Raw genomic sequence first — 24,637 nt, 5'->3', positions numbered from 1 at the left:
ATGTTTGCTGAAATTTGTGCCTGTTATTCTTAACAAAAAGATTCAGAAATGAGTAGCCCGAATCAGTGCAGATGGTTTCTGAGGTTTGTGTGATGTCAGTATGAGAAGAAGAATGTCACTTTGCTATTCTAAGATCTTGTGGTTGTCCAGTTATATTTTACATCATGTGATCTCATTTTGTAATTTCAGGCAAACTGTTTTATTGACAATGATGCAAACCAGGAATCGGTTTCTGTTGAGATGCTACTTCTAATGTTTTTTTTTAAGTGTTAGTAGATACTCTTTAAATAATAATGGTCAGTTTAAGTGACATTCATGAATAATATTTTTAAGCACAAGAAGTAACGCTAGGTGAAATATAAGCTGGGTATGTGCTTAGATTGGGGTGGTATGATTGGTGAATCAGTTCAGTTTGGATTTGTCAATCTGAGGAGGGTGAGTGACAGGACACAGACAAGAGATGCCTTAGGAAACAGGTCACAGTACAGGAAGATTTGGGACTGGGCTAGGATTTGGTATATTATGCAAGAAGTGTTCATTGGAGCAATGAGAAAGGATTCTCATCATCATATAGAGGGGCTGAGAATAGAAGTGAGAGGGAGTCTGTCTTAGGTTTAATGTAAGGGAGAATTTCCAAGGGGCTCAGCGTGGATAAGCAAATTTAGGTTAGTCTCGAGGGCCTCTGAAGAGATCTTGAGCTACAGTTCCAGATCTCTTGGGAGTCAGAGTTTGTTCCCAAAAGAGTAGTTTGTTTACCACTCGTTGCCACTGAATTGTGAGCCTCAGAAGGGTGTTTTTTTTTTCTTGTTTATTATTAAATATCTAGTGCTTATTACGGTTCTTAGCAGATGGCAGGCAGTCTAAAAATGTTCAATAAATCAATAAATAAACGAAAAAGATGAATGAATAAGGAGTGGAGCAGAGGTGGAAGAAATGAGTGTTTTGATGTAGGCAGATAAGGTAAAAGGTCTCTGCTTGGGGCTGAGCCTTGTGAATAGAAAGCCTTGCCCTTTGCGCAGGGGCCACATCATGGTCTCTTCATTGGTTTCCTATCATTAGACATCAGGGACACCTAACAGGCACTGCATGGGCAGGTGGGCTCCCCAGATCAAGGACAACTGGGTCCCTAAATGCCATGGCTCTTGAAGCCACTGTCTAAGGAATGGTCATGATACAGATCCAGCCTCCTCCCTAAGGGACCCCAGAGAATCATATAGACAGGAAGGCTACTCAACTGTGACCTTCTCACTGCCAGGTTCCGTGGCTGTGTCCATGGGTACCAGTCCCCTACCCTCACCTCTTGGGCCATTGTAGACAAACACTGCTGCTGCTCTTCTGTGAAGATTTAGTGGTTTTAACCTCAATACCTATCTACTTTTGCCATTTAAAACCTTTTAAAAATGCGATAACATAATACAGTGTGAGTAGTATGATGTATGTTCATGTGGCTGTACAATTAATCTACAGAATTCTTCTTACCTTATAAAACTGAAACTCTGCATGTACTAATCCTAGCTTTTACCATTTTTGTCTACCATATAAACAGTTTCATTCCTTAGAGCAGTTGTAGTTAAACCTTTGGCTCTTTGCTCATGTCATAGATCCTTGGTGAGGGCATTTGTGTGCTAGCGGGGTGTGTATGAATATTCTTTGTATTATATCTACCCAGGATCTGGGATGAGTAATCTCTAGAGTTCCTGAGAAAATGGGGTTGAGTGCTTTGACTGCCAATCCATGCTTGCCAACCTGGCTACCCATAGAGAAGGGTACAGAAGGTACAGGGTCTAGAGCTCACGTGGCTAAAATAAAAATCAAAAGGAATTGTCCTCTTGGCTGGAAGCCTTTCATGCAAGGACTTATTAACCATCCTTCCTGGATTCCTGCTTTCCTGCTTTGGGATTCGGATCTCCTAGGCCTGTCTAAATCCTCTTTTCCTATTTTATTCCTTGCCTGCCCCTTCCTCCTGTTGCAGGCTTGGACTAGTATGCTTGGAACTCCTACTGGGCTGACAGTGCGGGGCTGACAGTACTGGGCTGACACTGCCGCTTGCCCTGCACATCCTTTTTTCCCAAGGCTCCTGTTATTTCCCTAGTCAGAGGCTTTTCCTTGCTGGTCCGTATTGAGCTCAGAAAACACATTCCTTTTATTATGTCTCTTCCTTTTGGAGAGATGATGCTGTTGGCAAGGGAAATCCACAGTGTGAGTCTTTCTGGGTACAGCTTCCTCCTGTGGCTGTGAGGCAGCTGCTCCCAACGAGCCTTGGGTTGTTGGTCTGTATAACCCATCATGAGTCTTTTATCTGAGATTCACTGGGGAGATGGATTCACTGTCGGCAACTGGGAAATAGGATGCCTTTGCCCAGCAGCGTCCTGGGCCACAGGTGGACTTCTTCAGGTCTGAGGCTGCTTTGCAGATGTCTTCCTGCATGCTTTGCCTGCTTCCCATCAGCTGACAAATGCAAAGCACTGAAGGATAGAACAAAGGATGGCAGTCTTCCTAGTCTCAAAAATTGTATTATCTGCTTGTTGAAAACAGACAAAAACATGTGAAAAGATGACTGAATATGCCAGGCAGTAAATGTTAAAATGCCATCCGAGCTGAATGGGCTACATATCCGACATGAGTTCAGAGGCAGGGCCAAAATCACTTCCAGCTGTGGCGGTCAAGTCAAGGCAGACTTTACAGGAGGAGCGGTGCATTTAAGCATGGCCTGAAGGGCAGTCTGCCTTTGCGCTGGCCCTGAGATGGGGTGACAAAGACAGCTGGAGGGAGCCACACTCCCTGAAAATGGGAGGAAGTCCCTGCATTAGTTACAAGATTTTAAACCTGTGCCATGCCTTACTTAATCCTCAATTAGAGCATCACTTCCAGTGACAGTAGGGTCCCTAGTGGCTGGGGGTTGCTGGTTGTGAGGGACTAAAGTAGTGAATCTTGATGGGTCTTGAGTAAGTTGCCTTGTAGTTCTGTGGTGGGTAGAATAGTCACAGGTCTGCTACAGCTGAATTTTTACATTTATTTCTGCACCAATAATGGTGGGTAAAATTAGCAGACATCTGGAAGAGGCGCATATTTCAAAGTTATTTTGGTCTGATCTATAAAGCGCACTATGAGGAATATGATTGGTAGCTGGTCTTAATAAACAGTTAGTGGGTTCTGCCTGCCTGAAATGCAAAACAGATGTATCTTTGTTCTTTTAAACTGACTTTGATGAATAAACTATATGTGACGTCAGGTCCAAGCTATTGGATGTCTGAGTCCTGCTCAGAAATACTTTAGAATATAAAAAAGTTTCCATGGCTGATGCTGACAGAACAAAGTGAATTCCAGTTGCATTGCTATTAGCATTGAAGCAGGTTCAGAAATTCCAAGAGGCCTTCCCCAAGCAGTCCCGTTGGTATTTTGGGGGCATTGTTTATCTCCACCACACAGAGGCACTCTCTCATTTTGCAGCTGTGAGCTCTGAGGGGGTTTGGTTCTCAGCCATCACCATGGGGACTTTTTGATGGTCATTATTGCTGCTTGCTTATTTGTACAAATGTTTCCTAAAAGAGAAAAATCGTATTCTGCAGCAGTGATCCAGGATCTGGAACTGTGTGACGTTGCCATTTCTCCAAGTTTGTTGGGTTGTGAATGATGCAGGATTTTTGATCATTAGCATCTTGGCTTTGCCACGTGTTTTTGGCAGACTGACCCTCCAGTCAGCCCTGCGCTGTGCTCTGTGCATCAGGAAATCAGCTCACTCTGCAGGTGTTTCATCCATAAACAAGCATCAGCCATGGGCTCCTCTTTCTTTTTACGGAAACCCTTTGGAATTTAACTTTCAGATACAAATACTTGGAACAGTTGGCAGCTGAGGCACACGAGAAGGAGCTGAGAAGCCAGAGTACGAGCCAGGGCAGAGCTGACCTCTCCTTGGACTTGACCTCACCAGCAGCCCCTGCCTCGCCTGTCCCTGAGAGCCAGAGCCCTCTGCCTGCAGACGCACAAGTTGCTTTCACAGTGTCTTCCTCCTCCTCAGCGGGAATACCTCAGCATCCCCAAGGTGAGTGCCAGGGAGAGGTGAGGGAAACTGGTGCATTAATGTCAAACAGGCTTTTCTGGGCAGTGGTAATGAATCTAACCTGTAGACTAATGTGGAGACAGCAAGGACAGATAAATTTCTAGGATAACTGCAACCTGCGTTGGTTTTTTTGTTTTGTTTTGTTTTTGGGTTTTGTTTTAATAAGCTAGACATCTTCAAAGCAAAACAAAATGATTTACAAAGTTTGTCAATGTGTGATTGCTAAAAAGGGAGAATATAAAAAATAAGACTGACTTTGAAACTTGATTCTAAATACTGGGGTATTAACTTATTTCCTTATGATTTCAATATATGGCTTTGCCCCAAAAGTGATCAATTTTGAATTTTCTAACCCTGGGATCTGTTAGTCTGGCTTAAATTAAACTGATGGACAATAAAATTAAGGTTGACAAGGAAGAACGTGGACCTAGTGAAAATAGAAGTTAAATACTGAAGAAGAAAAAAAAATAGTAAAAAGTTCTGGCATGTGGTGTGTGTGTACGCATGCACATGCTTATAAGCAGACAGGCAGGCTTTCCCTGGAGAAAGTCTTGTCGTCTTAGCTTTATTTGGAAAAGAGCAGTGATACTATTCACCGTAGCTTTGGGCATCAGTTGTGTCTCTCTGATTTCTCTGTGCACTGTGGGTTCATTTGCTTTCACATTACACGGAGCATGGTTCTTGGTCATAGGTGCGTACAAAATGCATGTTGATTACTACTGCTGTTAGCACTGTTTTTCATCAAGTGTTAAGGAGCCTAACGGAGACTTAGCCAAGTGAAGACGAGAGACGCTAAACTTTTAACTCTAGGGAGGTTGACTAAATATGGCATAAAGTTTAATTTAAGCAGGACAGGACTCTGTGACCTCACCAGAACTGGATGTATTGGAACGACATTGTCTGTCCAATTCTTGCTGGCTCTGTGAGCCCTGGGGCTCATTCTGTAGAGGCAGGCTGGCTCTACCATTGCTTTCCATCACATCTAGTTACTGCTGGTCCCCCAGCCATGGAAGACTGTCCTGGGCAGATGGCTTAGTCACAGATGAGTAAGATCAGTCTGAAAATATTGAGACTCTTGAGAATTGGGAAAACATAGTGTTTTGTGATAGCCTGGTGATTTCCAAACCCTGCCTTACATCAATGCTGTATCTATGCAGTGGTATTTCCAGGGGGGCAATATGAAAAATATACCCTGCAAAGTTGTGGTTCAGAAATTAATCTTAGGATTTTTAATTTGAGGAGTTGTGCTTCCAGCCATTTATAGAATGAGTGTCTGAACTGTGAAATTTGTATTGGCCCAAACTAAGAAGGAGCTGTCAGTATCTGTAAATATTGTTTGTGTTCAAGTTTTTAAACGATTCAATTTCTGTGGCAGAGGCAGTTCCTCAAGTATTTTGTCTAATTAAAGTTGAACTAGAGGCCATCCTATCTAACAAAAGAGAATATTTTAAACTCTAAGAAGATGAATAAAGATGTTTTATATATGCTGTATGTATTTGGAGAAATATATTTTTAGTATACTTTTAGAAAGTATACTTGCAGGGCTTGAGTTGATACATGAATAAAATTTAATGAAATAGCATCATATAACATCGCTTTTCCCAAGGTACAGTGTAAAAACAGTGGCTGTTTGGGGCTTTAGAAGAGCTATCCATCATATGTTAACTAATTATGACCCAAATCATGGGATCCAAGGACATATTTCAACTCCCTTGTCCTGATAGGTAGCTCATTTATAAAATTAGAAATAACAAGTCTATAAAAAGAAATTCTGTAGAGAATGGTCTCAACAAGAACTGACAAGGGTTCTTTCCAATTGCAGACTTTTGCTTTCATGTCAGAAATACAAAGTTAGGATGATAGAAGATTTTTCTCAGCCTGTTTTGTTATTGCTCTTTGAACATCCTGCTAGCCTCCCATTAATAGTTAATTCTTTTTACCAAGAAGTCCAGTTTTCAAGTGTTGAAAGTAACTTTTTTCTGATCCCTAACATTTACAATATTTCAACATCTGGAGGAAGAATAAAAAGTATAATCACAAATCCAGATGTTTGTCTTGCACCAAACACCTGGCACTATGTGGAGTAAGTGTGCCAAGGCTGGACCGGCCTTTTCACTCCTGATGCTCATGGGATCATATGAACACAGTACGCACATTTCTGTAGTTCTCTGTCCCAGTCTCTCCATTTACTAACTTGTCATGCATTTAGGTAAAAAATGTTACAAGCCACGTTTCCCTAACACTGAAGTAGACTGCATTAGCACAGTCCTGGGAAGAGGACCCAGTGTTTGGGCCCATTCCAGCCATGTAGCATGGAGTCATGTCCACAGCATTTGTGCTGTGATCACATTTATGCCATACCACTTGCCTACTGTCTCCACAATATCTTCAAAAATTGCTGCCTGTGTTTCAGAATTTTGTAGTAAGAAAAGAAAAGACTTGTATTTCTTATTGAATTACATATGCTGCGAAACTATAGTTCACTTTATGGGTTCTTTTACCTAGAGACAATTTAAAAACAGAAGATATAAAGCAGAAATATCCTCTTTTCTCTTATCAAATATATTATTAAAAAGGGAAAGGCTAAGGATTAAACACCAATAGCATTATGTTCCATTTAGTGAGATCTTTCAACCAAAACCCTTCTCAGTTAAATCCAGTGTAACTTTTGTATGAATGATGGCACTACCTCCCAGCATCAGTGTGTACCAGAATTATGTTTACATCTGACGCTCTTGTGGTTTGCAGCAGATGTGTGTCACAGTGCTGCCTAGAATTCATGGTGATGGTCTGAGTATTTTTCCTCTTTGTAAAACTACCAGCCTCAAATGAGGAAAAGACATCAGCATGTTCTCACTTGCACTGTTCTGTGCTTAAGGCAGGCAAACAGCCCAAAGTTCAGGTGAATATACAGGGGCGTCTCCCTTCACTCATTGCTTTGATATCCTTCCCTTATTTTCCCTGAGCACTGGAGGTTTGCATCAGCATATCAATCTAATATATGAATAGCCTGTTATTATTATTATCTTAGGAGACTCACGGATGACTCTGGAAATGATAAGCTGCTCTCTTTAAGCACTTGAAGACCAGGTGATGGTGGCAGTCCATGCAATGGGTCCTATTGTTGAACTGCTTTCCCTGGAGAATTAGAGCCATGTCCCTACCTTGCTCCCTCCCTCATCTGTATGAGTCCCTTATGAGGCTAGGTGGAGAGAAGTGACCTTTCCTAGTGGGGAGACTGCTGTCATGAGTGGCTTTGACACACTAACCACCATGAAAGCACATCATAGTGGAGTTACTTTTGTTGTTAGCCTGGTCGCCCCATTGTGCACCTAGAAATGATACATTCCAGTTACACTTGGATTTTTTGCCCCACTTTAGTAATTTTATGTCAGAAAAAACATGCTCAGCAGCAGTTTCTTTTTCTACTTGTAACTGGATTCCTAGGTGTTTCCAGATGAGCTCAAATATTCGTTTGGCTCTGAAGATAATAAGATGTGGCTTATCTGGCCATGCATTTATCTGGCAGCATTTAGAAAAAATAACTGACAATGGTATAATAATATTTCCTTTCATGGCATTCAAATTACTGGCAAGTATGACAATTTTTACTTTCCAGATTCTCAAACTTGGAAATAATAATTTATTTAGATGTACAGTGGTAACACGCAGTGTCCATTCTGTTTAAATGAACAATGACTGTGCATAGAGGCATCCACTGACCATCCTTTCCGTTGTCATTGTTAGCATCCACTGAGTGCCTTTGTTGCTTTGTTGCCTAACGCAATAGAGTCTTCCTCAGGTATAGACACTCTCCAGAGTAAGATACAGAATCTGCATAGCACACGTCAGAAACATCTGCTGTCCTGTTTCTCCCTGGCACAGTGGTAGTGGAATATTGTCAGTCATAGCCTCATGCATGCTGGTTTGGTAGCATAAAGCTGTTGGATACCTCCACTCCAGTGATGCATGTATTGATGGGAAATGATTCCGTGGGGTTCAGTGACTCAGGATTGCCTTGCCTCTCTGTAGCTCACCTGACTGCTGCTACTTGATGCCACTTGGTCAGTTAGACAAAATCCCTCATGAACTAAGGCCTTACCCTTATCCCTGTTATGGGATCTTGCTGAGAGCCTTTCCAAGTCCCTGGAATTTTAAAATCACTGTTTTTTTTTTTTACACACGTGTGTGTATGGGTGTCTAGGAATGAACCATGGACCTTCACACTGAGGTACACTCCTGCCCCTCTTTTTTAAGAGTTTTGAGGCAGAGTCTTAGTAAATTGCTAAGGCTGGGCTTGAACTTGTGGTCCTCCTACTTCAGCCTCCCACCCGTCATACCTAAATCACTGAATTTTTCAACCTCTCAGTCTCTAAAAATTAAAAAAAAAAAGACATGCATTTCTCATTTTCTCACTACTTAGAATGAATGTGTTCAATGTATTTTTATAGCATATTTTGACATTTTAAATAATTTTGAGTCCATTTAAAGCAGACCTTAAGACAAACCTTAAGATAAAGCCTGAAGATAAACCTATAAACCTTAAGCAAAGAACAATATAAGGAAAGCTGGTAAAGCAGAGCACTCTCTGATCAACATGGGGGTTTCATAAGTGCTGTTAGATGTCAAGAACTGGGTAAGTCTGAAAATTTACTTGTAAACCAATAATTTAGCCTACTGCAATTTCATGGATGCTGGCAGAAGAGACAAAAGTCCAGGGTCAGAGACAAAGACCTGTGTTTATTTGTAGCAGTAGGGGTGGCCAGAGAGTCAATACTTGTCCCATTTTCCTAAGTCTTGGTTCGTGTAGTGATGTGAATAGGCCCTGGTGAAACCTTTTCACACAGTATGAAGAACCTGAGGAGAGAAGCTATGAATTGTTTGTAATGGCCAATAAACCTGGCTTTCCTTCCTCTCAGAGAAAGACATCACAGAGGGCAATAACTCTTTGCTCCAGAGGAGACACTATCTCCATCTTTCAGGGCTATTCTTCACCACACATACATTCTTAAAAGTGATACCTAAGAACAAACACCAGTGGTGCTTCTGCTCATGAGACTGCAGAAACCTCAGCGATCCATAGACAGTTGTTCCCTCACATTAGTTGTAATGATTTTTAGCCAACTTTAGAATCAAAGTTGCATCCTAAAGCTGATAGTCAAAAATTCAAGTTTTCAGAGTGATTAATCTGCTTGTTATTTAACAAAAATAAGTAGTATCAGGAACTGGCCACGGGGAGCCTGGTTGATGGACCAGGTGACACATCAGTGCCTCTCATCCAAGGTGAGGCATCTGAGTCCAAGCTTTCAGGCACAGTTGCAGGCTCCACACAACAGAACAGTGGACATTCTTTAGTTCTTTGGATTTCCAGTCAGTGACTGAGATCTGGGAAGCACAAAGGACAACAACTGCCAGGCTCCCATATCCTTGTCTGAGCTCGGTATCTTAGTCAGCACTGTACCATCACCATTCCTCATTTCCTGCCAGGATTCCTGCCCTTCTTCCATCTACCCTGTAATACACTTTTATAAAATGATGCAATACCTGCAGTATGTTAGCCAGCAAGCACACACTGGTTTTCCAGTCCCCCAAATTATGCTTTCTCAAGAGAGCACCCGAGTTCAGGAACCCTACAATACACTGTGTCTGCCTCCGGCCATCCATGCATCTGTAGAGCCTTTCAGAGCTGGAATTTCTCTGATAAAGCTGCTTCTGCTAGGTACATTGGGAAGTTTCAGTGGCTTTTTGTTGGCTTGTTGGATCTAGCCTCTAAAGGTGTTCCTTGCTTTTTGTGTCATCTATAAAAATATGTCCCTTGCTTTTGTGTCATTTTGTCTTTCTCATTGTTTTGCTGTTGTCTTCTGACTCTTCTGCCTCTCCCCTAAGTTGTAGAGTTTTTCAGAGTTCCTCCCTGCTTTTCATGCCTCCTTACCAGGTCCTCATTTACCCCTTTTTGGTTTTTAGTTATTTACCATATGGCAAAAACTGCCAGGTCTATGTCTCTGGCCTTGACCTTCTTGAGCCCAGGGCGAGTATCTCCCATTTCCTCAGACATCTTCCATCTGAATGTCCCTCAGACCCTTGGACTTGCAATGCACCAGCCTGAGATACTTCAGTCAGATGAGAAGGTTCCCCACTGTTTCATGCATAAGCTGGCATGTCCATGTCTGTTCCACGCCTACTAGTATTTATGTGGAAAAGGCTGCCTCTTTTTGCTCAGTCACTCAAACTGGAAGCCTACATACAATTTTTGATCCCTCCCTCAATATTCACCCAGCATCTAGTCACCAAGTATTATTAAGTTCTTTTCTCTTTGATCTCTTTTCCCTTTCCATCACCAGCGCTTTAGTCCTTGCCTTAACTATCTCCCCTCTGGACTATTTCAGTTGCTTCTAATAGACCTCACTTTTCTTATGTTCTCAGAAAACCAACAGTTACATCTACACATTTTTAAACATCCTCTGCAGATGTTCATAATCTATCATTTAAGTTCAGCACTTAAGATTCCAGTCCTTTAGTTTTCTGACCCTACCAGTCTTTTACCAGCACAACAACCCCATGTGCTACCCTTCACAATAAACCAGTCAGTGCCGGAGAAGGACCATGTTCTCTTAGACCTGCCTGTGAACATGCCCACCGGACCTCCAGTCATCTAGCTGAAGCATCTTCTCTTCTCAAAGTCCTCCTTTGGTTCCTCCCTTGTGTTTCCTTTGTGCCTTGACCACAGTTAGGATACACTGTGTGATAACTGGTGCTCTCCATTCATCACGTTCTGCCGAGGGAAGGCCTGTGCCTATATTCACCCTTTTTAGGAACAAAATAGAAATTCAGTAGAAGTTTTATGAGTCTGTGAATGAACAACAGGAAAAAAGAAAGCAGACACATTAATCTACCTAGACAGTTATATCTCTTCTAACCAGAAAGAATTTTATTACATGGGTCACAGATAGGAGGACACATTTGACTATACAGACCGCTCTATAATGATGTTGGCCTCATTGGGAGGAAACTTTTGCAGAGAACTGACATACTTTATTGTGTGTTTCTGAAGATCTAACTGCTTTGTGAAGATGAAAGTCAGAGAATGATTCTTGACAAATTCCTAGTTATTCACATAACTATTTTTAAAAATAACCCCATGTCTTAGTCAGTCTTACTCATGTCTGCTATGGGAAGCTGCTACAAACTGGGTAGACTTATAAACAGCATTTATTTCTCATAGTTCTTAAGGTTTGGAAGTTCAAGGTCAAGACCCCTGTATGTTTGGTATCCAATAAAGGACCCTCTTTCTGATTCATAGTTGGAGCCCTCTCACTGTGTCCCCACATGTAGAATGGGGTAGCTAGTTCTCAGGACTCTTGCTCTCTTTCATATAAGTGAAAAAGCCACCCCCATTAGTGACTGAACATAAGTGAGGAAGCGCTAACTCTTTGGGATGAATATTTGAAAAAGGGACTTCTAGCTATTTCCTAATCTCAGCCAGCTAGTTTTGCTTGAGCTTAGTCAGAACCTACTGACAAGAAGAGCTAATATTTTCTTTAGCTATTAGTTGTTGTGGTGCTATAGTGCCCCTTGGCTATAACTTAATAGAAAACTTTAGCTGGAAAATACTCTAGAGATGATATTTTTTACACATTTGAATTTCCTGTGCCTTAGCAAAGTCTTTGGCACATGATAGACTTCAATTAATATTTATTGAATGAATGAATTTTACTTCTTGTCACATCAAAACATCTATTCAAATCTAGCTGAGCCTAAAAATGAATTGATCAAAAAACTCGAGCTTTTATCAATTTGTTTACTAGGTCTAATTTTTGGACTATCCATTTTAATGTTCATATATTCTTTTGATGTCATTGATGTTTCTGAGACCTGACAAGAGCTAGAGAGCCTCTTCAAAGTTTGGAATTGGACAACGTTCATTCATGAGGAAAGATTCCTCTTCCTGCTTGTCCTGTAAGAAAATGAACATGTCTTTAACCCAGGTCCTGTGCCTACTCTACTGGGCACACAAAGACAAATGAGGTCTGCAGTTGATCCTGTTTGACGTGTTTGAACCAAAATAGGACCTGTCTGCCTAAGAAAAATATTTAAACAAATTCAGTGGAAGTCTTTATAATGTAAGATTGATATTTTGAATCTTATGGTTTGATTTGAAGATAATGATGTTGCAGTAAATAAACCAGTAATCTTAAACTGCTTTTCACTTTCTGTTCATGGTATAAAGTAGAATATTTACATTATCAAGATGATAATAATTGGTCCTGAAATTGCTTGCTTTCCTTCTATATATAAAACTGCAATAAAGCTATGCCATACACATTTGCCCAAGTGAATTCACTCAGAAGCACACTCAGAGGAATAAGAAGGGATGGAATTACAGTAGTGCTTACAGTCCTATCCAACACCCAACTCAAATGCATGTCCCTGAGTAAGCGTGACATGAAAGACATAGATCTTTTTATTTTGTTGTTTTTCCTTAGGCCATTCCTGATTCCCATTTGTCTCTTATAGCATGAATAACATGTGGCATCTAGTGGGGTTTTGGATTTACAGATTTGGACTTGGGTTTAATATGGCCCATGAATGCATGTCCAGACTTCTTATGGAGTCCACTGACACTAAATGAAAACCTTGGTTGTTGGAACTGTGGAGAGTAGTTATAGGGCCTATAAAGTCACCTTCCAAGGGATTGAAAAGCTTGGACCTGAACCTGTTTGAACAGTCTAATATTTGGAAATGAGGCTGCACTTGGTTTTAAAAGCATACATATTAATTAATTGCTGAATCAGTTTTTAGGTGGTAACAAGTTTGAGCAGCCAAGTTTGTATTCATCCTGATGTACAAGAAGGGATTTTCAACCTGGAGTAATTTTATTCTCTGGGACATTTGGCAGTGTCTGGAAAAATCTTTGTGCTGTCACAATGGTGGGAGACAGATGAGTGTAGATGCTGAATATCCTACAAAGCATAGGACAACTCCACAACAAGGAATTATTCGGCCCCAAATGCCCATGGAACCAAGGCTGAGAAAGCCTGCTTTAGATAAATCTTAGCAGCTTAGCAAGGCCTGGCCCAACACCAAAGGCAAAGTCTAAAGAATCTTCAAAATTGTGAGGTTTTTTTTCTCTTGGGACCTTTCTCAGGTTTGTATGATTAAACCACAAATTTAAAGCTGATGGTATTAGTTATTAGCCCTGAACCAGGGAGGTCCCTGGAACCTATACAGTTTTGAGTAACTATCAGAGAACTGGCTGGCCCAGCCCTTAGTTTCATAAGAACTGCCAGAAAGCCGAGACTTGGCAAAGTTGTCAAGACACCAATATAGACTAAAACTGATTGAAGCCACCCAAAGACTAATTAAGTTTAGATCTTTCTACCAGCAATTTATGTCTTCGAAGAGGAGTTGCATGACAAGAGATCCCAAGTGGACATGCTGGACTCAGCTGTCAGGGACGTTGATGAGAGCAGATTTGGAACGGCTATGCCACCATATGTTGCTGCATTATTTTTCAGGAATGGTTTTATAGTTTCCCTCTGTGGCTTAAGTTATCCATCACAGAGTGCAACGTTGTGATTAAGAGCTAAGGCCTCGGGCAGGCCAGTCTAGGTACCAGTCCCAGCTATGATCCATGTGCTTCCTTGGGGTGAGGCAGTGCCAGAAGTAGGTGGCACATATTCAGAGGGTGACCGACATGTTCAGTGGGGCTGCTTTTGGAGGTCAGGAGATGGCAAATCATCACAGGTGGCAAAACGCCCCAAGACAGCAGCTGGAGGAAGCTAGAAGCATTGTTCCTAACTCTTAAGCCTCCTACCAAGGCGGGGAGCCTAAGAGTACCCAGCCTGCTGTGCAATCCTGGGAAGTTGCTTATCCTTGCTAATATGCACCTTCATTTTCCATGTGGGGGCATCAATCCTTTATAATGTGAGTGTGGAAGCCAAACAGGATGATGTAATATGATTCCTAGGTTAGCCCCTGGGTGGAAAAGCTACTCAGTATATAGTGACTTATTTTTATTTCATGTAAGGCCAAATAGGATACTGACATCTTGCATGGTTTTAGGGACCAGTTGAGAAGGAGGCACCGGGATTCTGGAGAGGCAAAGAGTAAAATGGTGGGAATGAATGTCTTACCCAGCTAATTGGTAAATTGAGAGGATCTAGTTGACATCCCCTGGACTTCTGCTTCCTGGGTACTTTTTTCCTTGAGTTCTCCTGTCAGTGAGCTCCCATCCTGGCCCCCAGCCTCTTTTACTCCTATAAAATCTGTTTCCTGGGTTAAATAATTCCTCTCAAGTGGGTGCCTTTTGGCTCTAGGTCATTCCTTAGGGAATACTGACAACTTGATTTCCCACATGGACCTCTTCCTTCCTCTTATTTCTTCTACTTTGCATAATCTATTGCTGTATCTTTTAAATTAGTTTAATATTGATTTATTCGATTCTCCCTTATATTCTTCTCCCCAACTTTAAAATCTAGTTTAAAACCCTTTGAATCAGGTCAGTGCAGTTTGGGCCAGATACATTTTTCTAATCTTTGCTAAGTGCATTCTGGCGATGCTAAGCCCCATCTGTCTGCACTCTAGGGCTATGGTCCAAGAAGACAGATTTCAGCTTTGGATGGCTTGAATGACGCCAGGCTCTCCTTGCCATGTCCTCCTCTCAATTCCACACTCACACCCCACTGCGAGAAGGTCTGCTGGACACCAGCCTGCATCCTCCTTCAGTTTCCCTCTCCCCAGCACAGTACAGTCCTCCTTCCCTCTGAGGAGCTTATGGACAAGCATGGAGCCCTAATGGCTCCTGTTCTGCAGAGTTTGGTTTATCAGATCATTCTTCAGCCTGCCTAAGGGAGATGCTGCTGTTGGGTCCTTAAAGGCATGTGGTAGGGAGGGGATGCCTGATCACTTTGGCATGACCCTTGGCTCATCTCTGCTGATGTGGCCTTTCTGAGGGTTATCACAGAGCTTCCGATGGAGAGGAAGTGAGCATTGCAGAGGACAGCTCATGTGAAATGCCCAGTGACCATTCATGCTCCCTTAGGATGTGAACCCATTTCCTCATCCATTGCTGTCAGTGAGGGAAACTTTGGCAATAGTGTTCAGGATCTTGATCCCTTATCCATGTGGGTCAGCCTTCTTATTTGTTCTCTTCTTTTCTTGCACTGCCCTGATTGGCTTCCATTTCCTCCTGCTCCTCCTCCTCCTCCTCCTCCTCATTCTGCTCCTCCTCCTCCTCCTCCTCCTCATTCTGCTCCTCCTCCTCCTCCTCCTCCATCTCTATGTAGGGTGTCCTTCCTGGCCTGTTTACTTCACAGTGATTGATGCTGACCCAAGATCTTCCCAGCAGAAAGCGTGCTTTGCTTGGGATACAGGTATAGACAGAGTTCCGCTCATGTGAACCAGCTGTCACTGCCCTTAGGGTAAGGTTGTTGCTCCTTATTTGGGCACACAGGCTCATTGTCACAGCTCCCAATGCTGTCCAACTCCCTTGGCTCCCTGAGCTCTAGCCGACTGGACATCTCTTCCCACCAGTGTGCTCCAAGTTTCTGGGTTCTTTTTCCTCTGCCCAGGACAGTTTCATGGCCACTTTTATCCCTGCCCTTTAACTCCTTCTCATATTCAGAGAGACTGTTTAAGTATCCTTGGGCTTAGAGACTTAGGACAGATCCTAGACCTAGGCCTTGTGACACTCCCTTGCCCCACCTTGCCAGGACTCCATGCTTTAGATTTTAGAACATACATTACATTGAGAATTTTTTTAATTATGTCTGATGGGAGCTGAGACCCAGGTTGGGATTTACCTGTGTCCACTGAAAGTGCCATACAGTGGCCATAGCGGGATTATATAGTATCTTTTCTCTCTGCCCTCTGCAGCCTCCATGATGCCAGAGCCAAGTCTGTCTGGTATATCACTGTGTGTCACCGCTGATACCACTGTTGGGCCAAACAGAGGCACATTAGCTGCTGGGCCTAGTTGCAACTAGAAGTTGTAAACCCTGTTTTCACCCCTAATTGTTGCCTAAGAACTTTTTTAGAGTACAGACTTAACATGATTCCTCCTGCTTTCTGAGGATTCTGAGAGTAGGTGATACTTTTCCAGCATGTGTCCACAGAACAGCAGGCCTGACTTACAGTGACTCAAAAGGACATAATCAAAAGGGGATGCCAGCAAGGGAGGTCCTGATGAAAGAGAATGGAAAGGGGTAGAAAACCATTCTAGAATTTGCTGTCATCTTAGAGTCTTCCGGGGTGCTTCCTATTGACAAGGACTGAGAAGAAATTTGTGAGTCAATGCTGGCCTTAGGACTATGTGGGGCTCATGTGAGAAAGTGGTTAGGCATGGCCGTGGGACCTTCACCCTTGTCCTTGTGTTTAAGGCAGTGAGAGAAGGGCTACACCCTGGGGCTGACTGCTCTCTCTCTCTCTGTGATCCCTGTCACTATGTCTAGTGGCTTCCCCAACCACACCACAGTGAACCCTATAGATGAGGCTTTATGTCCTGTGTCCTGTGTCCATCTTGCTACAAGATGAGCTCTCTATGTTTGTTCTCTTTTATCACCTCCATTCTCAGTCCTTACTTAATTTGCTTGACTGGAATATGTATGACTCCCATCTGACTTGTTTGTCATTAGGACAGCCTCACATGCCACAGAATGCAGTCAGACCTTATAAGATACTGAGTCATGTGTTCAAGGCAGTCACCTGGCTAATCATGAGAAAAAGAAATCACCCCAACATTGGGAATCAAACACCTAAATGTCTTAACTCCATGTAGTTAGACTCTAACATATTGGGATGAAATTGCACTGTTCTGCTCCAAGAGTATATGACTTTTCCAATGCTTTCTCAAGCCTTTCCATACCTATTCAGGCAACCCTTTGGCCAGTCAGGATGCCAAGTCTCTGCTTAAGTCGCATGTGGTAAGTGGAATGAGGCACAGCAGTGGCTTCATGGAGGCTGATGTCAAGCAGCTGTCAATCTCAGATCCTCCTGATTCTCCCCACCCAATCTCTGGAGGATGGTGAGGACCTGACTCTCCCTGCCAGTGACAGTGCCACCAGGGAGGCACCCTGACCAGTGTTCTCCAGATGCTTGCCAGTGAAATCTCAACTGCATGCCACATGCTGGGCTGTGTAGAACACATGTTCGTTTTGATGTGGCTATTCTGAAGTGAATGTGTGCAAACACATATGCTTTCTGTCACCAGATGATGACACCAGCATTGCTAAAGCCCAGCTTTTGCCATGCTTATAAAGCCATTTGGGTTTTGTGTTTCTTTGCTAAATACTCTATTATCAAATGAAAAAGAAACTACCAAAAAAATTCTTTCACGTGAAAGGGGATTTTTCTGAAAGACATGTTCTATCTTTCTCATTTTATAGTTCAGTTTTTACTTAGGAAATGTGTACGGCCTGCCTAGTCTCAGAATATGGGCTCATACTGGTGTACCCCTGGGTTTCCTGCTGCTACTGCCAGCCAGTGCATCAGTATGCCCTCATATCACCTGTTTTAGAACTCGGTCCTCCAGGGACAGGCTCTAGACAGCAGAAGACTCTTGCTGCCCATCCTCTCCCCAAGGCTCTTGAAAACCAAGTTCCTGTGTTAGGCTAAGGTCCACAGCAAAAGCAGCACAGGTGAACTCAAGCCCCAGACAGGCAGAGCAGCCCTCGTTCTTCCACCCCCGTTCTGACCCAAAGGGTCCGAGACTCTCAGTGTTTGGAAACTGTGCAGGATTGGCAGGAAAGGCTGCATCTCATCCTCTCCACTGCTTCTCTCCCTTCTGGAAAGCACAGAAGAAAAAGCAAGGGTGCTAAATCCCAGTGAATCCTGTCAAAATAACTTTTTGCTGGGAAACTGTGGGCAGCTGGGTCCCATGCCCAGTGAGACCCAGGTTTTCTTCCTCCTGGCTCACTGAAGGGCTCCACGTACCCTAGGGCCAGCTATCACCACTCCAGCCAGCAAGATGATGCCTCAACAAAGAGAGCATGTGGTCTCAGTGGGTCCCTTCCTGTGGATGCTGCCATATGTGGATCCTGTCTTTCTTTATCATTCCAAGTGGTGTTTGCCTAGGACACAGGCTTGAGGGGCACACTGGCAGGATTCCAGCAGCGTGGCCTTGTTGCCCAGGGTAGCACCCATCCTCATCCAGCTTGTACATGGGGCAGTAGACTCATAGATTTTGTATTCTCAATCACTTTGCTGCCTAACCACAGCTCACAACTGAGATCTTTGCTCAGCAAAAACATGCCTAAGTCAGGAAATATCATTTCCTGCTCCTTACAGCAGCACACAAGTGACAGAGTAAACACTTTTGCTAAGAATGAGGATCAAGTCAACCTTGATGGATTTACAGGTAGTCCTATGCCACTGAGTGATTCTTAAATAGATTTCAAAATCGAGGACTAAATTTGCATTATGAGAAAACATATTTCAAACAATGGGTGATGGGATTTTTATTGGTTTAGCCATTAATTTTTATACAATATTAGGCTGCTACTTGTCAGCTTGATTCACTGTGTGTTTTCTTACTCATTCGCTGAAGCGGCAAAAGGACCGTGTATTGGTTTTCTCTTACTGTATAACAAGTGACCACAAATGCAGTGATGGAGAACAGCACCTCTGTATTGTCTCACACTCACCCTTGGTCAGGGCTCTAGCATGGCCCAACATAATTCTTGGCCCTGGCTGTCACGAGGCTGGAAACCATGCTTGGGGCAGGCTGGGCTCTGATAGAAGGCCCTGGGATGCCCACCTCCTGGCTTATTCCAGGGATTGGCAAAACCCAGTTCCTTGCATTTTTAGAGCCAAGGTCCCTGTTCACTGCTGGCTGTCAGCCAAGGTTTGTTCTTGGCTACCAGAGCCCCCCATTCCTATCACATGGCCCCCTCCATTTGAAAGACCACAGAATACGTGGGACCCTTCTCCTGCTCATCAGGTCTCTTACTTCCTTTTCTGTTGCTAATTGTAAAACACCAATTGTAAGAGGTTCACCAGGCTGAACTGGACCCACTAGTGAATGATGATTATTTTAAAGTCAGTGGCTTAGGGCTTTCACATCACCTGTACATCCCCTTCCCATCAATATTCAAGCAAATATCTGGGGAGCATAAATCTTGGGGGCCATATTTAGGCTTTTTTTAATGGTTTAATGTATTTTAATAGCATATGTACAGGAACAGCACAGAAAGACAGACAGCATTAAAAACTTAGCAGGTGTGTAAGACAACTGAGAAAAACATAGTGGCTGGATGGAATCTATTGTATGCTGCAAACACCATTTAGTTGCTACACCATAGAAAATTTACTTGTTTTTAAAAAATGCAAATGCTGGCATTGTCCAGAAAAAATTTAACAGGTTTATTTATAATTGTTATAAAGTTGAATTGCCAAAACTTGTTCACCAAAAATATTTTGACTTGTATTAATGCTTTCCACCCCAGAACAAATATTAAAAATATACAAATGAAAATGGAAAACTGCCTTGATTTTTATCCCCTATTGTTAACTTGCGATCTGTACTTAGGTACATTTTGACCCCATGGAAATAAATTGTCTAACATTTAGAACTACTATTAACAAGAAGGAGGGAAAAAAAGTTTGAGAATGCAATGTTCTCTCCACAATGGACTCTTAAGCATGTTCTTCACATGTGTGACATGCTAGCAGGATATGTTTCGGCATAATGTTAAAGTTGGTATCTTCAAACAGGCCAGGCAGGTAGTCCTCACTTGTCTCCTGCAAAGCACCAATAGCTGCACTCTGCAAGTGTAGATCTGTGTTGAAGTCCTGAGCAATGTCTCACATCAGACATTGGAAATGGAGCTTGCGAATCAGAAGTTCAGTGGACGTCCAACGTGGAGTACCAGTCTCAGCCCTGTCACGATGAGATTTCTTCACCCCTCCGGTAGAGGGCACACTCTTATGAGTAGCTTTTGTAATCAGTTGTTTCCTGAGCACTTTACCACCTCTGAATTTATGGGGAGTCTGCTTTGTACAAGCTGAGGCACAGAAATCTCCTTACCCTTCACCTTTGGCTGGAGCTCAGCAAATGAGAGGGCACTGGTGTTGCACCGCAGCTGCTGCAAATGCCATCTTTAGGCTTCTGCCATCACAGAGAAATTAACCTTGTGTTCATTTTCACATTTTAGATGACCCTCAGGAAAACCCTGTTGTCAATGTCATCTCCACTCTTGTCTCCAGCAGTGAGTGCCCAGGAACCTGTGGCCGAGGCTGAGGCAGGACAGATTGCCCATGAAGCCGACCAGCACATAGCCTGCACCCAAGGGCGAGCGGAAAGAGAAGGGGAGCGGGCCCTGGAGCAAGAGCCAGAAGAAAGACTTTCCCTCAGCGAGAAAGAGAGGCAGAACGAAGAGGTGAACGAGAGGGACAACTGTTCTGCCTCCAGCATCTCATCCTCCAGCAGCACATTGGAGAGGGAGGAGAAAGAGGACAAGCTCTCCAGGGACAAGGCAGCTGGTAAATAAACCCCCTTCTCATCGGCACTTTCCAGGAACAGGGGACAGAGGACCTGGTTTGCTTTAGAGCCTATTCTGTCCATAGAAGGCCTCCAAGGTGAACCCTTGGGGCAGGAGTAAGGAGTGTGGCCCACAACCTCCCGCCCCATAGAGAGGCGCTAACCCCAAGCCTCTGCCCCGTATTGTATCTCCCACTTCATGGGTAGCAAAGGGGACCAGATAATGAAGACTTTCTTGAGGAATGAGTCCCAAAATTCATTTTCCTGTGTTTGTTTTGTTGTTTATAGTAAATGTAGCCATTTTCAGTTTCTGATTTAAGCTTAGAGACATATCATATTTAAAAAATTTCAATGAAGTGTGTTAAAACCTGATAACTGACCCTTTGAGACTAGAATAGATTTATTAAATGAATTGGATGACTGCTTCTAAAATGTATTTCACAGTGTGTTGAAGTCAGGGGTTGATATGCTAAACTGGAATCATTTTCTACATTATATTTAGGACTCTTTTCTTTAGTATAGTACACATGCTTTTCCTTATGGAAGTGTATCCTTTCACCTCACCTGATATTTCTTTTAGTTTCCCTGTCAGTGAAGACTTTATGATTAGGGACCAAGTGGAAAGCCAGATTGTAGATTTAACCCACAAAGTCCTCACTAGGGCTTAGAGAGGTGCCACTGAAGGTTATGGAAACTGTAAATGATTTGTACAACCTGCAGTACCACAAGATTTGATTTTGCCACCCACGGCATGTCTCCTGTTAGGGTGGTACAATCCTGTCTTCCTCAACTAACACTCCTCACCAGTAGAGTACTAGTTTATAGACTGTCCTTCTTTAAGCTACATACAGTGGGTACACACTCCAGTCCTAAGGCATCATGAGGACTTGCTAGCCAGTGCCAGGACCAGTGCTTAGCCTGGTAGTTTTCAGATGAAAAAATATACTGTCTGTATCATAGTCAAGTGAATGAAAACAGAATGAATGAACGAAACTGTACACTGTCCCATTAGACCGTAAATCAACAGTTTGGCTTACAATAGTTAGTTTTTCCCAGCTAGAATATACTACTGGATTATATATTTATTACTAATCACTATAAGAGAATAAAGGCCTGAAAGACTTTATTAGTTTATATGTTAGAAATTATTGCACTGAAATTCCTGTCTTTGTTTGAAGATGTATGTGCCAAGTATCTCATATACTAATATTTACTTAATTTCTTTCAAAATCAGATTATGATCTCCCAAATTCTGCAAGCATTATTCACATTTGGTAGAATTATGGTTAAAGTACAGGGTGTAGGGTAAGTCTTCTTGATTAGTTTGGTCTGAAATGATGTTTTATGGATTTTGAAGAGCTTTAAGAATTACTCATCATATCTGAATTTAGCAGGCTTAAAACATATCAGCAAGTTGGATTAGTGGAAATAACACAAGAAACAGACTTTCTTGGATCATATTGCACACTGTTCTTCCAAATAAGCACAACTTTCCAAAAATGGAGACTTGTGAAGAATCATTGATTTTCTATCAAAAGTGAGTGGTGTCCAAGTTTATAGACTCAGTAATTAGGGTTTTGCAGTGATTTTTCTGCTTCACCCCAGTGTTGTAAAGAGGTTTGATCATGTTTATTTTCTGTAGATTATTGGTTCATAAGAAAATCTCACTGCTGACAGGCACCTTCAGCAGCTAAGTCAGGGGAACACCAAAAAGGTTTCCCTTTTTAAAATGTTTTCAGTTAAATCACAAAGGAACTTCATGAAAATTAAATTTATTCCCAATCTTATTTTGTGTCTATTACCAAAAAGGGATTTGTAGGACTTAAAAGTGACTCACCTTATTCTAATTGGGCATGTTATTTTTCTTTGTTTCACATATTCTACTCTACAGTATTTGTTTGAGAGCCTTTATCAAAACCTTCTTTACATTTTGTTATAATACTTGTATAACCTTCCTGTGTTGACCTTTGAATGTCAGCTTTATGATGTTTGTCTTGTACCATGTGAGTCCTCACTTCTTACTTTGTGCCTAGAAAGTATTACAGTCTCACAAAGTCATCAGTGAGGAATGAATAAAGGTATATATATGTCCCCTTCCTGTTGGCAACTGAGTGACCCTCCACCCCTGACTGGTATAAAGATGAAACTCTGAATTACACTGGAGGTATAGCTCATCTGTTCTATGCTTTCCCCTGCTCAGAGTCAACGGGAACTGAGCCTGTGTTCCTACTTGAAGGTAGTAACTCAGTGTGAGTCAGTGGCCCTTGGTCTCCAGGAAGACTCCAGTGGGCCAGGGACAGTGGAAACTGAACTTCTACCCTCCTAATCTATGATGAGGCAGTGTAAGTTGGTACTCTTGCTGAAGTGGTAACAGTATCGTGCAATAGGGAGCTAAATGTCTTCCTCCATCAAGGCCTGTAGGGTATACCTACAAAGGATGACTGCTTGCTAAAATAAAAAGGCAAATAGGATGCAAAAGCTATCAGATGACATCCAAAATGTCCAGGATGTAGTCAATAATCATTAATCGTATCAAGAATTTGAGCAGGTCTACCTGGAATGGGAAAAGAAGTCAACAAATACCAACTCTGAAAGGACCCAGATGTTGGAATTGTGTGACAAGGGTTTGAAGCAGCTGTCATAATTCTTCAATAGTCCAGGAAATACATGAAAGGAAAATTTAGCGAAGACATATATTATATAAAAAGAGCTATAGGTTATTTATTATAGAACTGAAAAGTATATAAGCCAAAATAAGGATCTTACTTCACAGCCTTAATATTTTGGAGAGGGCAAAGGAAATAATCACTAAACTCAAAAACAGATAAGTAGAAATTACTAAATCTCGAGTGACAGGGAAATAAATGGAGAGAAGAATGCATTAAAGGCCTTCTAGTGCCTCAGAGACCTTTGAGATTGTAAGAATAGCTCTGGGATCCACATCACTACAATATAAGGAGCAGAGGAGAGAGGGTCCAGAGCTGGAAAAAATGTTTGAAGAGATAGTGGCCAAAAGCTCCCTAAATTTATCAGAAGGCATAAACTTACAGATTTCAGAAGCTAAGTAAACCCCAAACAGAAAAAAATTCAAAGACATCTACACCAAGACAAATGATAAGTTTCTAAAAACTAGAGGCGAGAGAAAACAAAAGTTTTAAAAGAAGTTTCAAAGACATGTATTTCCAGTCAGGGACACCAATTCAGGTGACAGCAAATGGTTCCTCTGCAACCACAGAGGCCAGCAGGAAGGAGCATAATATGTGCACAAAGGGAAAGGGGCACTGTCAATTATGAATTTTATACCTGGCAAATATATACATTGAGAATAAAGGTAAAGGCTGGGGATTTAGCTCAGCGGCATAAGTGCCTTCCTTGCAAGTGTGCGGTCATGAGTTCGATCCCTGGTACTGATAGAAACGAAAAAGACCAAAAAAAAAAAAAAAAAAAGTAGAGAATAAAGGTAAAATAAGATACTGTCAGAAGAAGAAGAAGAACTAAGAGAATTTGTTACTAGCGTACTATTAAAAGAATGACAAAAAGATCTTCTTTAAACAGAAAGGAAATGCTGACAGAAAGCTGGGAACTCTAGAAAAAAAAAAAACCAGAATGGGCAGAAATAGGTGTAAATAAAATAGACTTTTTTCTCAGGCTTCTAAAATCATATTTGAATATTGAAATAGAAATTATAATACCATTTGATACAATACTCTGTATACAGAAGAAATACTTCAGGTAATTTTAATTTTAAAATGTGGAGAATGGAAGGAACTAAATAGATGTGGTAAAACATAGTAAATCATAGTTAACAGACCGTGATAAGTTAGTGTGTATATTCTAATACTAAAGCAACCACTAAAAAGCTCTGTTAAGTCATATACTTAGAAAAAACTGAAAAAAACAATATGAATTTCTTAAAAATGTTCAAGTAACTCATAGATTTAAAAAGTAGAAACAGAAACTGAATCAAAGGGCTAAAACAACAAAACAAGACAAAACAAATAGCAGGCTTAAGCTTTAACATTTCAGTAGTTACTTTACATTAAATGACAAGAGTTTGGTAGATTTAAAACAAAAACAAAAAATTTTAAACATAAATACATAGA

The 24,637-nt window shown here is 41.9% G+C and overlaps 1 protein-coding gene across 19 annotated transcripts in view; it reads left to right on the top strand.

The window, feature by feature from the left end:
* The window catches only part of Fhod3 (formin homology 2 domain containing 3), a 444,662-nt gene that overhangs the window by 364,763 nt on the left and 55,262 nt on the right, over positions 1–24,637 (top strand). For 18 of the 19 annotated variants that reach the window (XM_063232040.1, XM_063232044.1, XM_063232043.1 and 15 more), the window contains 2 exons: positions 3,825–4,042; positions 20,261–20,536. In XM_063232040.1, coding sequence (XP_063088110.1) covers positions 3,825–4,042; positions 20,261–20,536 — 494 coding nt within the window. The remainder of the gene's footprint in view (positions 1–3,824; positions 4,043–20,260; positions 20,537–24,637) is intronic. The other variant, XM_063232037.1, reaches the window with a different exon arrangement.

The sequence above is a fragment of the Cavia porcellus genome, unplaced genomic scaffold (assembly GCF_034190915.1).
Source record: "Cavia porcellus strain 051 isolate PalLab524CR breed Dunkin Hartley unplaced genomic scaffold, mCavPor4.1 scaffold_20, whole genome shotgun sequence".
Taxonomy (NCBI): Eukaryota; Metazoa; Chordata; class Mammalia; order Rodentia; family Caviidae; genus Cavia; species Cavia porcellus.
Note: the sequence above shows the minus strand (reverse complement) of the source record. Positions and strands in the feature narration are given on the sequence as shown.